Consider the following 14,078-nt stretch of genomic DNA (forward strand, 5'->3'; position numbering starts at 1 on the left):
CCTGTACTGCAGGCAGATTCTTTACTGACTGAGCTACAAGGGAAGCCCCAATACATATGTTATTAAACTACAAATGGATCATTAAAGAAATCAACCAAATCAACTATACATCAATAAAAAAAATTTTTTTTAAGCTAAAAAAAAGAGGGGGCGGAGAAGATGGCAGAGATCACCTGCTCCCCACAAATACATTTTAAAAAATCATCAAAATATGGAACAACTCCTACAGAGCAACTTCTAAATGACCACAAAAGACCCCAGGCCTCAAAAAAGGCAAACTAATTTCCCTGGAATGAGGTAGGATGAAAGAAACACATTTAAAAAAGAAAGACAGAGGACTTCAGGACAGGAGTTTGTTCCCCTAGGGAGGGAAGGAGTCATGAAGGAGGAAAAGTTTCCACACACTAGGAAATCCCCTTTCAGGTGGGACCAAAGAGGCGCTGTGGAACCTCAAAGTGGGGGCTCATAAGGCAAAATACACAGAAAGCTGCCCATCAATTCTTCTCAGCCCATAAGCAGCTCACAAGCCTCAGCCCGGACCAGAGGGTGGGGACGGGCAGCCGGGATGAGTGGCTAGGAAGCTTGGCCTGCAGCAGATGGTGGGACCAGGGCCAGAGGCTGCAGTGAAGATCCCAGGGAGAGGTAGGGGGCTAGCAGCTATGAGGATGCACTGAGAGGGATACAAAAACAAGGCTGAGGAAATAGACATGACTACCATTGCAAAGCCAGGAGGGGTGCTGGAGGCAGCAGACAAAACACCATGGATGTGATCCCGACCCGGGTGTTGCAGCTACCTCCAGGCTATGAACAGGTACAGGTTACTCCCCACAACTTGCTGGGAGCTTTAACAGCTGAGCTCTTTCTAGGGAACCACAAACTGGCCCCCTTTCCTCTGGAAGAACTCATGATCTATCTTAGACTGTAACAACATCCAACGGGACACAACAGCCACTCTCCAGTACAACACATATGTGGCTGCCATATCCTCCCCTTTCTCAGTTCAAGATAGCAAATGAGTCCTAGTGAGCCTCTTTGCCCCCTCATGTCCAGGTGGGGAGCAGACTGGGGACTCCAGAGGCAACCGCGAACATTAGGAGCAACTGCAAGCTGGAATAAGGCCATATCTGAGATTGAATTAACCCCACGCTGCCCAAAACAGGTCCAAAGGCCTTTCTAGAAACATTAGAGGACTTTGGTATAAGCCTTGCTGGGTGTTCTGGGCTGCTGAGTCTTGCCCTCACCAAGAGTATTAGAAACTTGTCTTTTGTGCTGTGTAGCTTGTGAGGTCATGGAGCTTCAATATGCATTGAGCCTGAACACCTGAGATGAGAGACCCAATCCCAATCCCATCAGAGAACTCATGACCTCAGGGAACATTAATAGATGAGAGCCCTCCCAACTGCCTCCATCTCAACACCAAAACCAAGCCCACCCAAAGGCCAGCAAGCACCAGTGCCCAGAAACCCCACATAATCCTTCAATAAAACAGAAACACAACACTGCACACCAGCAGACAGGCTGCCCAAAGCCATATCTAACCCATACACACCTACTACTGGACACAGTGCTGCCCTTCACAGAGAGAAGATCCATCTCCGTCAACCAGAACAGATCATCAAAACAGAAAATTAATAAGGAAATACAAACATTAAATGAAACATAAGACCAAATGGACTTAATTGATAACTTCAGGATTTTCCATCCAAATGTAGAAGAATATACTTCCTTCTAAAGTGCAGATGGAACATTCTCCAGGATAGATCACATCTTGGGTCACAAATCAAGCCTCAGTAAACTTAAGAAAATTGAAATCATATCAAGCATCTTTTCTGGCCAAGATGCTATGAAATTAGATATCAAATACAGGGGGGAAAAAACTGTAAAAAACAAACACATTGAGATTAAGTAATACATTTATACTTAATGAATAGGTTACTGAAGAAATAAGAAGAGAAATTTTAAAATTCCTGGAAACAAGTGACAACAAAAATACGACAATCCAAAACCTATGAGATGCAGCAAAAGCAGTTCTAAGAGGGAAGTTTATAGCAATACTATCCTACCCCAAGAAACAAGAAAAACATCACATTAACTGCTGAAAGAACAAAAACACCCAAGAACCTTAGTGGCAAGAAAGAGATCATAAAAATCAGAGCATAAATAAATGAAAAAGAAAGGAAGAAAACAATAGTAAATATTAATAAAACTAAAAGCCAGTTCTATGAGAAGATAAACAAATTTGATAAACCAATAGCCAGACTCATCAAGCAAAAAAAAGGGAGAAAGCCAAATCAACAAGATTAGGAATGAAAAAGCAGTGGTTACAACAGACAATGCAAAAATACAAAGGATCGTAAGAGACTACTACGAGCAACTATATGCTAATAAAATGGAAAACATAGAGAAAATGGACAGATTCTTAGAAAAGTTCAACTTTCCATGAGTGAACCAGGAAGAAACAGAAATTATGAAAAGCCAGTTACAAATAATCAAATCAAAATTGTGATAAAAATAATCTCCCCAAAACAAAAGCCCAGGGCCAGATGGCTTCACAGGTGAATTCTTTCAAACATTTAGAGAAGACCTAATACCTATCCTTCTAAAACTCTCCCAAAAGAACACTTCCAAACTAATTCTACAAGGTATCACCCTGATTCCAAAACCATCACACACAAAAAAGAAAATTACAGGCCAATATCACTAATGAACATGATGCAAAAATCCTTAACAAAATTCTAGCAAACAAAACTCAACAACACATTAAAAAGATCATGTACCATGATCAAGTTGAGTTTATTCCAGGGATGCAAGGATTCTTCATTATATGCAAGTCGATCAATGTAATACACCATTATTAACAAATTAAAAGATAAAAACCATATGATTATTTCAATAGATGCTGAGAATGCCTTTGACAAAATTCAACACCCATTTATGATAAAACTCTCCAGAAAGTAGTCATAGAAGTAATACACCTCAACATAATAAAAGCCATATAAGACAAACCCAGAGCAAACATTATCTTCAATAGCAAAAATTTGAAAACATTTCCTCTAAAATCAGGAATAAGACATGGGTGTCCTCTCTCAACACTACTATTCAAAATAATTCAAAAACCACCACAGCAGTTAGAGAAGAAAAGGAAATGAAAGGAATCCATATTGGAAAAGGAGTAAAACTTTCACTGTTTGCAGATGACATGATCCTCTACATAGAAAGCCCTAAAGAAGCCACCAGAAAATTACTAGAGCTAAGCAATGAATATAGTAAAGTCACAGGATATAAAATTAACACAGAGAAATTCCTTGCATTCCTATATGCTAACAATGAAAGATCAGAAAAAGAAAGTTAAGTAAACAATCCTATCCACCATTGCAATGAAAAGAATAAAATACTTAGGAATAAATTTACCTAAAGACACAAAAGACCTGTATATAGAAAATTACAAAACATTGATAATAGAAGCCAAAGATTACACAAATGGGTGGAGAAATATACCATATTCTCGGGTTAGAAAAGTCAATATAGTAAAAATGAGTATACTACTCAAAGCAATCTATGAATTCAATGCAATCCCTATCAAACTACCAACAGTATTTTTCACAGAACTAGAACAAATAATTTCACAATTTGTATGGAAACACAAAAGGCCCAAATAGCCAAAGCAATCTTGATAAAGAATTGAACTGGAGGACTCAGTCTTCCCGACTTCAGATTACACTACAAAGCTACAGTCATCAAAATAGTATGGTACTGGCAAAAGATAGAGATATAGATCAATTGAACAAAATAGAAAGTCTGGAGATAAATCCACACACCTATGTACACCTTACCTTTGACAAAGGAGGCAAAAAATATACAGTGGAAAAAAGACAGTCTCTTCAACAAGTGGTGCTGGGAAAAGTGGTCAATTACATGTAAAAGAATGAAACTAGAACACTTTCTAACACCATACATAAAAATAAACTCAAAATGGGTAAAGACCTAAATGTAAGACCAGAAACTTTAAAATTCTTTGAAGAAAACATAGGCAGAACACTCTGACAAAAATCACAGCAAGATCCTGTATGACCTACCTCTCAGCATAATGGAAATAAAAACAAAAATAAACAAATGGGACCTAATTAAATTTAAAAGCTTTTGCACAATGAAAGAAACTATAAGCAAGGTGAAAAGGCAACCTTCAGAATAGGAGAAAACAAAGCAAACGAAACAACAGATAAAGAATTAATCTCCAAAATATACAAGCAGCTCATGCAACCCAATACCAGAAAACAAACAACCCAATCAAAAAGTAGGCAAAAGACCTAAACAGACATTTCTCCAAAGATGACATATAGATGATTAACAAGCACATGAAAAGATGCTCAACATCACTTATTATCAAAGAAATGTAAATCAAAACCACCATGAGGTATCATCTCACAATAGCCAGAAACAGCCATCATTGAAAAGTCTACAAACAATACATGGAGAGGGTGTGGAGAAAAGGGAACTCTCTTGCACTGTTTGTTGGAAGGCAAACTGGTACAGCCACTATGAAGAAAAGTGTGGAGATTCATTAAAAAACTGGGACTACAACTGTCATATGAACCAGCAATCCTACTGTTCAGCATAAACATTGAGGAAACCAGAATTGAAACAGGCACGTACCACAGTGTTAATCACAGCACTATTTACAATAGCTAGGACATGGAAGCAACCTAGATGTCCATCAGCAGATGAATGGATAAGGAAATTGTGACACATATACACAACAGAATACTACTCAGCTACAAAAGGAATGCATTTGAGTCAGTTCTAATGAGGTGGATGAACCTACAGCCTATTATACAGAGTGAAGTAAGTGAGAAAGACAATTGATGTATATTAATGCGTATATATGGAATCTAGGATGGTACTGATGATCCTATGTACAGAAGGAGACACAGCAGACATAAAGAACAGACTTCTGGACCCAGTAGGAGAAGGAGAGGGTTAGAATAGCATTGAAACATGTACATTACCATATGTAGAATGGATGACCACTGTGAGTTGGATGCATGAAGCAGGGTATCCAGGACCAGTGCTCTGTGACAACCTGGAGGGATGGGGTGGGGAGAGAAGTGGGAGGGGGGTTCAGGATGGGGTGGGTGCATGTATGCCTATAGCTGATTCATGTTGATCTATGCCAAAAGCCATCACAATATTGTAATTATCCTCCAATTAAAATATATAAATATGTTTTTTAAAAGAAAATACACACACATTCAGCAAAAAAATAAAATCTACAACAATAAATGCTGGAGATGGTGTGGAGGAAAGGGAACCCTCTTGCACTGTTGGTGGGAATATAAATTGATCAGCCACTATGGAAGACAGTATGGAGATTCCTTAACAAACTAGGAAGAAAACAACCATGTGACCCAACAATCCTACTACTGGGCATATACCCAGAGAAAATGAGAATTGATAAAGCAACATGTACCTCAACGTTCATTGCAGCACTATTTAAAATAGCTGGGACATTGAAGCAACCTATATGTTCATCGACAAATGAATGATTAAAGAAGCTATGGTACATATATAAAATATTACTGGAATATTACTTAGTCATAAAAAGGAAAGCATTTGAGTCAGTTCGAGGTGGATGAACCTAGAGCCTATTGTACAGAGTGAAGTAAGTCAGAAATAGAAAACAAATATCATATATTAATACATACATATGGAATCTAGAAAGATGGTACTGATGAACCTATCTGCAGATCAGCAGTGGAGACAAAGACATAGAGAACAGACTTGTGGGCACAGGAAAGGAGGGAAGGAGAGGGTGGGACGAATGGAGAGAGTAGCATGGAACCATATACAATACCATATGTAAAATAGATAGCCAGTAGGAATTTGCTATATGACACAGGGAACTCAAACATGAGCTCTGTGACAATTTAGAGGGGTGGAATGGGGTGGTTCACAAGGGAGGGGACGTATGTACTCTTTGGTTGATGCATGTTGATGTATGGCAGAAACCAACACAATTTTGTAAAGCAATTATCCTTCAATTAAAAATATATAAACTGTAAAAAGAGTCTCAATCAATAAATGTTTAATCATATTTTAGGTTATTAGCCATATAAATGGTCCATGTTAACTTCCTTCCTTGATAATCCCCTCTCTTCTAGTCATTCTACATGTTCTGGGTGAATAAGAATCAGTCCAGGAAGCTTCTCATTCTTTGAGAACCAGCTCAAAACTTCCCTCTCTGGAGAGCCATTCCTGACTTTCCTCCAGCCTCTGTGTGCCCCTCGAGCACTCTGTGTACTTGGCCATAAGAGGATCCACTTATACTGCAATCTTAACTTACATGACTGTCTCCCCACTCAGGAAGACAATGTCAGCATATAATAGTAGAAGATGCTCATTAAGGTTTAATGAACAAAATTCTGCACAGCGGACATATTTCCTGGTGTCTCTGGATTCTGTTTCTATCACCGATACTAAATGTAGTTGTCAATGCAGTTGTTGCTTTTCCTGATCTCAGATGGGGGCCATTTTAACAAATCTAAACTCAGAATTTGAGGCCTCGGTTGCTGAATTAAGTGAACTAGCTGTCTCCAGAAATCATAGCAACTTCACTGAATGACATTAGTCGCCCTCTGCAAACTAGAAGATACACTAAAAACAAAGCTGTTGATTTAAGACTTAGAGACCAATCAAAGAACAAAGAAAGCTAGATTACCTAAGCATACCTGGAAGCAAAAACAAAAATTTTAAAGGTATCTATTGTGTTTATCTAAGATTTTTCACAATCCTCTTGTGTTTCCAAAGGTGATTAGGTTTCCTTCCAAATACAATCACATCCAAACCCCTGTGTTTACTCACCAGAGGTTAGTCTCTCCTGACACTTCTTCTAATTGACTTTTTAATGCCTCCAAAAGACAAAACACTCCTCTGGCCCAAAAAGCTTTAAAAAATTTTTCTTCTTATTCTTACATTAGAGTCTCTACTTAGCTCACACATTCATCACTTTACCTACCATCACCCATAACACACACTCCTTAAAAAAGGGAATAAGAAGTTGTCACTGAGGATGGTTTCTGATTCAAAATCTGCTTCTAAACCTAAGCCACTAAGCCACATTGGCATGCAGTGTGGGAAGACATTAACTTTGAGACGTCAGTAATGACCATCCTCAGGCCACAGGCTTAGAATGTCAGGGGCAGTTCTGCAGAGAATGGGAAGTAACATACTTTGCAGAGGAACTGGGCAGGGCTAGAACTCTCCAGTCAATGGTGAAGATGGGTTTCCACTTAGGAAATCACAAACTATTCTTACTTTACTGATTCTTACTTTATTTTCAACTTGGCATTCATTAATCATCACTTCAGGCTCACCATAGTGTCTGGGGGCCCTCCCTCAAATCCAGTACCCCCTTACCTCCCAGACAGGCACCAAGGGCCAGCGCATACATGAGTGGTGGGGCAGGAAGGCTGACATCAGGGTCTCTGCTCAGGTTTAGGAGCACGGGAATCTGTGGAGGAAAAGGACACTGACATCATGTCCATGAAAGCCCAAAGGAGTTACCCATTCTGTGACCAACTTGCAAAATCCAAAGCACTTTTTTAGCACTCAAACTGAACAGAGCACAGGACATTCAAAAGGAAACATAAGTGAACTTTAGAATAAAAAAACCTTGAGTTTGAGCCTATGAGTAAGTCTTTGTTTCCAGCCACATGACCAACTGGTCCTCCTTCTTCTCAGTTGCCTCAAGCAACTGTGGATCTTACATGGGGTGAAGTTGCATAGAATCTCACACAGTGCTGGGGACTAAAACCATCTAACCAGTATATATTATCCCTGCAGTGGACCACCTCCTATATTAACTCTATGCATACATCATCTTATTTAATTCTCAAGCATCCTCCAGGTGTGTTTGCTATTCCCTCAATCAATAGATAGGGACATCAAGACTTGGAGAGATGCAGATCTCTTAAACGGCCAAGCTAGACTTGATTTCTGGTTCCAAATGGCATGCAGGTAAACCTTTCTCTGAGGAATTTGTGTTCCATAAACATGCTCCCTTTTGACTCATGCTGATAATGAAGCCCAGAAGAACACAAAATCTCTGGGCCTGTTTCCAGTATGCTCAGGAGATATTGTTCCATGTTATCACTGGTAGGTACCTCAGCCCATCAGAGGTTAAAGAGGGACCCCTGGACCTTCTGCCTTGGGACAGTTGCCTTGTATGGACCTCTGTAAAGAGCATGAGGAGGAGGGCTCCAACAGTAACACATCTGGAAAGGACTACCCAAAATCACAGACAACAAAAAACCATGTGCATGCACGCAAGCTCACTTCAGTCATGTTTGTGCAATGCTATGGACTGTAGCCTGCCAGACTGCTCTGTCCATGGGACTATCTAGGCAAGAACATTGAAGTGGGTTGTTTTTTCCTTCTCCAGGGGATCTTCCTGAGCCAAGGATTGAACCCCCGTCTCTGGTTTGGCAGGTGGATTGTTTACCAATAAACCACCTGTGAATTCCTCCTATCAAACATTACTTTAAATGTAAATGGATTAAATTCTCCAATCAAAAAGCACAGAGTGACTGAAGGAATTGAAAAAAAAAAAAAAAAAAACCAACTATATGCTACACAGGACATACATTGACTCAAAGTAGCGTGATGGGAAAAGATACCCATGCAAGTAGAAAGAGAGCAGAAGTAGCTTTTTCATATCAGACAAAATATACTTTAAGTCAAAAATGGTTAGAAGACCAAAAAAGTCATTATATAAGGGGGTCAATTCATCCATAGATTATTACAACTGTGAATTTATGTGCACCCTACAACAGAGTACATAATTATATAAAGCAAATATTAAGAGATCAATGTATTTCAATACCTTATTTTAATCAATAAACAGATCATCCACACAGAAAATCAATGAAGAACTATGGATCTGAACACTTTTTTAAAAATGGACCTAACAGTCATATGGGCTTCCCTGGTAGCTCAGCTGGTAAAGAATACACCTGCAATGCAGGAGACCTCGGTTCAATTCCTGGGTCAGGAAGAACCACTGGAGAAGGGATAGGCTACCCACTCCAGTATTCTTGGGCTCTCCTGGTGGCTCAGCTGGTAAAGAATCCACCTGCAATGAGGGAGACCTGGGTTCAGTCCCTGGGTTGGGAAAATCCCCTGGAGAATGGAACATCTACCCACTCCAGTATTCTTGCCTGGAGAATTCCATGGACTGTATAGTCCATGGAGTCACAGAGGGTTGGACATGACTGAGTGATTTTCACTTTCACATTTAACAGTCACATATAGAACATTCCATCCAATAGCAGCAAAATGCACATTCTTCTCAAGCACACTCTGAGCATTCTCCAGGATAGATCATTTGTTAAGCCACAAAACAAGTCTTAAGAAATTTAAGAAAAGTGAAATCATATCAGTTCTCTTTTCCAATTATAATGGTGTGAAACTAGATATCAATAACAAGAAAAAAACTGAAAAACTCAAAAATACAGAAATGAATGTTGGAAATGAAGCTACATGCCCCTTAAGCATCAGTGGGTCAAAGAAGATCAAATTTTTAAATTTTGAAAATGTAAATTTTGGAAATTTTTGGAAATTTTTAAAATCTAGACAAAAATGGAAACACAGAACACGAAAAGTTGTGAGATACAGCAAAAAAGTGGTTCTAAGAGGGAAGTTTATAACAAATGATGACATTAAGAAAAAAGGTGGACTTGGTGCTCAGTAGTAAAGAATCTGCCTGTCACTGTGGGAGACACAGGAGACATAGGTTCGATACCTGGGTCAGGAAGATACCCCAGAGAAGGAAATGACAACCCACTCATGTATCCTTGCTTGGAAAATTTCATGAACAGAGGATACTGACAGGCTACAGCCCATGGGGTTGCAAAGAGTTGGACATGACTGAGCACACACACATACACACACACACACGCACTCACTCCCTTGTGGTCCGGTGGTTAAGAATACACCTGCCAATGCAGGGGATATAAATTTCATCCCTGCTCTGGGAAAATTCTACATGCCATGGGAATTCTAAGCCCGTGAGCCAAAACTACAGAGCCTGTACAAGTCCATGAAATTCTCCAGTCCAGAATGCTGGAGTGCGTAGCCTTTCCCTTCTCCAGGGGATCTTCCCAACCCAGGGACTGAACCTAGGTCTCCCACATTGCAGGTGGATTCTTTTCCAGCTGAGCCACAAGGGAAACCCAAGAATAATGAAGTGGATAACCTATCCCTTCTCCAGCAGATCTTCCCAACCCAGGAATCGAACTAAGGTCTCTTGCATTGCAGGAGGATTCTTTAACAACTGAGTTATTAGGGAGCACTTTTCTATGTATGAGAAGACGCAAGAGTCTGCACTTACTGAAACCATTTTGTTGATATCCATGTCACCTATCTGGGGCCAGTATCCTGTGTTTTCACTTCCTGAGTTTCCTCATGGCTCACCGTGAGGGGTGGCTACAGTCTGATGGCTGCTAAATGACAGATATTCTTTTCTTTCCTGAGCTTCCTCAGAGCTCACTGGCTCATGCTGATGACTATGACATCCTTGTTTACTGATATGGAAGGAAATATTTCATATCTCAAAATATTTCATTTCAGGAAATGTTCAATTTCTTATGCATAAATTACCACTTTTTAACTCAATATCCTGCACAGGAATAGTAATATTTTAAAATTTAAAATCATCTGAGATTTCTTCTTATTTAAGCAAATGAGGCTGAAAAGATAGGTTTAAGTTGAGAAAGACTGTCAGGGAATTCTCAGTCATTAGCAGTGTATTTTAGTTTTCCCATAAAGTCTCTAAGGCAGTTCTCTGGGAAGCCTAAAATAACTGCTCACAAAAACAAATCTGGGCTCACATGTAGCTCCCACAACTCCCTGACAACTGTAGGTAAGAGAAGAGGAGAGAAGGAGAGGTGGGCAGATATCAAAGGGATTTTCTTCTATGGAAATATTTGTTAAAATATTGAAATATTTCCACACCAGTTGATCAAGAGTCATCATCTGAGACCCTGCCCTTCAACCAAGACATTGGCTGGCATTTTTAGTCATTGGAAATGGTGACAGTATCTGCCACTTTTCTAACCCTGTTAAATAAAATTTCCACATGTTTTAAGTCTCATGAACATGCATGCTGTTGACCTGGAGAATGACCCTGTCTAAAGCTATATTCTTACAGCAGAATAAGGTTTAACTGAAACACAGGCAGTTCTGCAAGCCTGACAGCAGAAGGTCCAGTCACTGCTCCTGTGTTTTCTCTTCATGTATGATGGCCATAAGTGAGCAAACCTATCTCTACCCTTGGATTGATCTGATATTTCTATAATATGTTCTTGGGTCTCCTTGTTCAGTCCTCCAGGAAAATAGCAGAACTGAGAATGTGGAGATTTCACCAAAATAAAAATGCACATAGCAGCCAGACCTTGATCATGCAACTCTTCAAGACTGGTGCAGTAAGAACTAGGTACTTTAAGGGATGTTTGGTTGGATCTGGCCCCAGAAATAGCTCAAGAAACCATAATTTATAGAGTAGAAGATGCGCTACCCTTCTAGGAATGCCCAAACTCTGTAGGTCCATGTAAGACAGGCCAGAACACAAAGATTCCCTAATGCAAAGCATGAGGCATTGGAGTTCTTTCTACTCCAGCCAGAGGTGCAGAGGGACACAGATGACTGCTGATATCTCATACAAAATCCAAGTCCCCCTTTCTTCAACACACCCCAAGGTCAGAGGACCTCTCAACTGTGCAGCGTGAAGATGCTCCTAGTTGGAAGAAGGGATGTGTAGTGGGCAGGAGTTATCCTCTCAGGCAGGAAACCTAAATCACCTCCCCAGGACACATTTATTTCATTGCATCTGTCAGAGGCAAGAACCAGTGGGAGATATCTATATACACACAGATTTTTTTAATAAAGACAACTGGGGGGCTGAAATTGAGGAAATCCCATATCCACAAGGTGTGCAGCAAGGAAGGAAAGGTGATGAATACCTATAGTCCACAGGGTGGTAGTCGGGAAGTAATATCCAAGGGAAGCAGAGCACCTGAAACTGACTGAGCAGGACCCTGTGGAGCTCCAGGGCACAAAAACCCTTCTCTGTCCCATTCCCTGAGTCCCAAAGTGCAGGCTCAAACTGTTGCTAGTCAGGGAGGGGAGGGGATATAGAGATAATGGGGGAGCATTCAAGAAATAATGGTGCAGCCTTGGGGCAGGGTTCTGGTTCCCCCTCAAGGGATACATCTAACAATATTTCTTACTTCTTCTGCCAAAATAAAACTCCCACCAAGTGGAAGGAAGATGTTAACTACTTGATGTAGCATTCTTCATTCCAAAAGTTGGTTTGCCCATTATCACTGATGCCAGAAGATCTCTCAATTGAAGGAATGCAGGTCCTGCATGCACCATGATCAGAAATAACATCCCTTGATTATAAAACTCCTCCCATACACCCCCCACCCCGGATTGGGACTCAGAGTTTTCAGGGCATTAGCCTGCTGTTGCCCTCTTTGCTTGACAAAGCAATAAAGACATTTTTTTCTGTAATACTTCACCCAAAACTCTGTCTCTGAGATTTAATTTGGTATTGGGGTACAGAGGCCAGATTCAGCTTTGCATCTGCCAAACTTGGCAGTGTCTCCAACACTAACTCATTCATAACATCCGTCTATCCCCGAGGCCTTCTCAGGGCACACCAGCGTCTCCCAGTGCCGACACATTACACCAGCCTCTGGTGTCTTTGGCCCACCGTGACAGTGGCTACCACAAAGAAGAATCCAGAGAAGAAACAACCTCTTTCTGGGGGAACATAAAGAGCTATATATTGGTAAGACCAGCTCTTAGGACAAGGAAGAAGAGAATTGAGGGGAATAGATATTACCAGCAACAAAGAATATTGCAGGCAGAGTCACAGTGAGTGAAGTGAAGTCACTCAGTTGTGTCTGACTCTTTGCGACCCTATGGACTGCAGCCTCCCCGGCTCCTCTGTCCATAGGATTTTCCAGGCAAGAGTACTGGAGTGGGTTGCCATTTCCTTCTCCAGGGATCTTCCTGACTCAGGGGTTGAACCCGGGTCTCCCACGTTGCAGGCGGACCCTTTACCCTCTAAGCCACCAGGGAAGCTGCCCAACTAGAGATGGGGTTATGGCTCAGGTGGCAAGGAGGCCTGGCAGAGAGATGGTATGGCAATTTTATCTGTGACTCTCAGAAACAGAGTGAGCATTGAGATGCCCAGTTCCCTCAGTGAAAATAACACAGTTGCTGGAGGATGTAAGCCAAGGGAGATGTAAAGAAAGAGTTACTATGGGAAAATTAACCTATTGCAAATTATTTACTTATTTAGTCATAAAACATTTACTAAATATCTTCTTTGTACCAGACACAATGCTAGTAAATAAGACAATGCAGCTGCAGACATGCCTTAACAGTTTGATGACTACTTTAGCAGAGTTATGTGTAAACCATTATGGGACCCAAGGACAAGCAAGGCCCTGCACTGGAAATACAGAAAGCATTGTAGAGAAAGCATTTAAGTAGGTATTGAAGGAGGCTCTGAGGAACTTTTATATTTAGGGAACTCTGTTTCATGAGCTCTGGGTCCCCAAAGCAGAAGGCAAACCTCATTTTCCCCATCCACTTTGTAGATAAATAGACATGTGATATAGCCTCCTCCAATCAGACACTTTTACTTGAGAGGTAGGCTTGGAGAATTTGATAAATGTAACAAGGTGTGCTCAAGGCAGAGTGACAGAGGTCCAGATACTCAGCATCCAACAATGAGAAAGGAAGTCCAGGCAAAGCAGCAGAACTTGGGGGCCTCATGGGGCAAACCCCTACTCATGGTGTCCTTCAGAAAATCCATGAACTGTACACTATTCTTATATATACTCCTATTTCTCTTAAACTAACTAAAATGTGTTCTATTTGTCAACTGAAAAAAATCACAAAACCTAAAAGTTGAGAGTTATGTTTGAAAACTGGAATATTTCTTGCCATATCAGTAAACAAATGATGTCCCAGTCACCAGTCATCAGCAATCACAGCCACCATGGATGGTG

The 14,078-nt window shown here is 40.6% G+C and overlaps 1 protein-coding gene across 1 annotated transcript in view; it reads right to left on the bottom strand.

The window, feature by feature from the left end:
• OCA2 (OCA2 melanosomal transmembrane protein) overlaps window positions 1-14,078 on the bottom strand; it is a 245,469-nt gene that overhangs the window by 8,363 nt on the left and 223,028 nt on the right. The window contains exon 22 of the mRNA XM_061135017.1: window positions 7,414-7,507. Within this exon, the coding sequence (XP_060991000.1) occupies window positions 7,414-7,507 (94 nt within the window). The remainder of the gene's footprint in view (window positions 1-7,413; window positions 7,508-14,078) is intronic.

This window comes from Dama dama, chromosome 33, assembly GCF_033118175.1.
Source record: "Dama dama isolate Ldn47 chromosome 33, ASM3311817v1, whole genome shotgun sequence".
NCBI classification, from domain to species: Eukaryota; Metazoa; Chordata; class Mammalia; order Artiodactyla; family Cervidae; genus Dama; species Dama dama.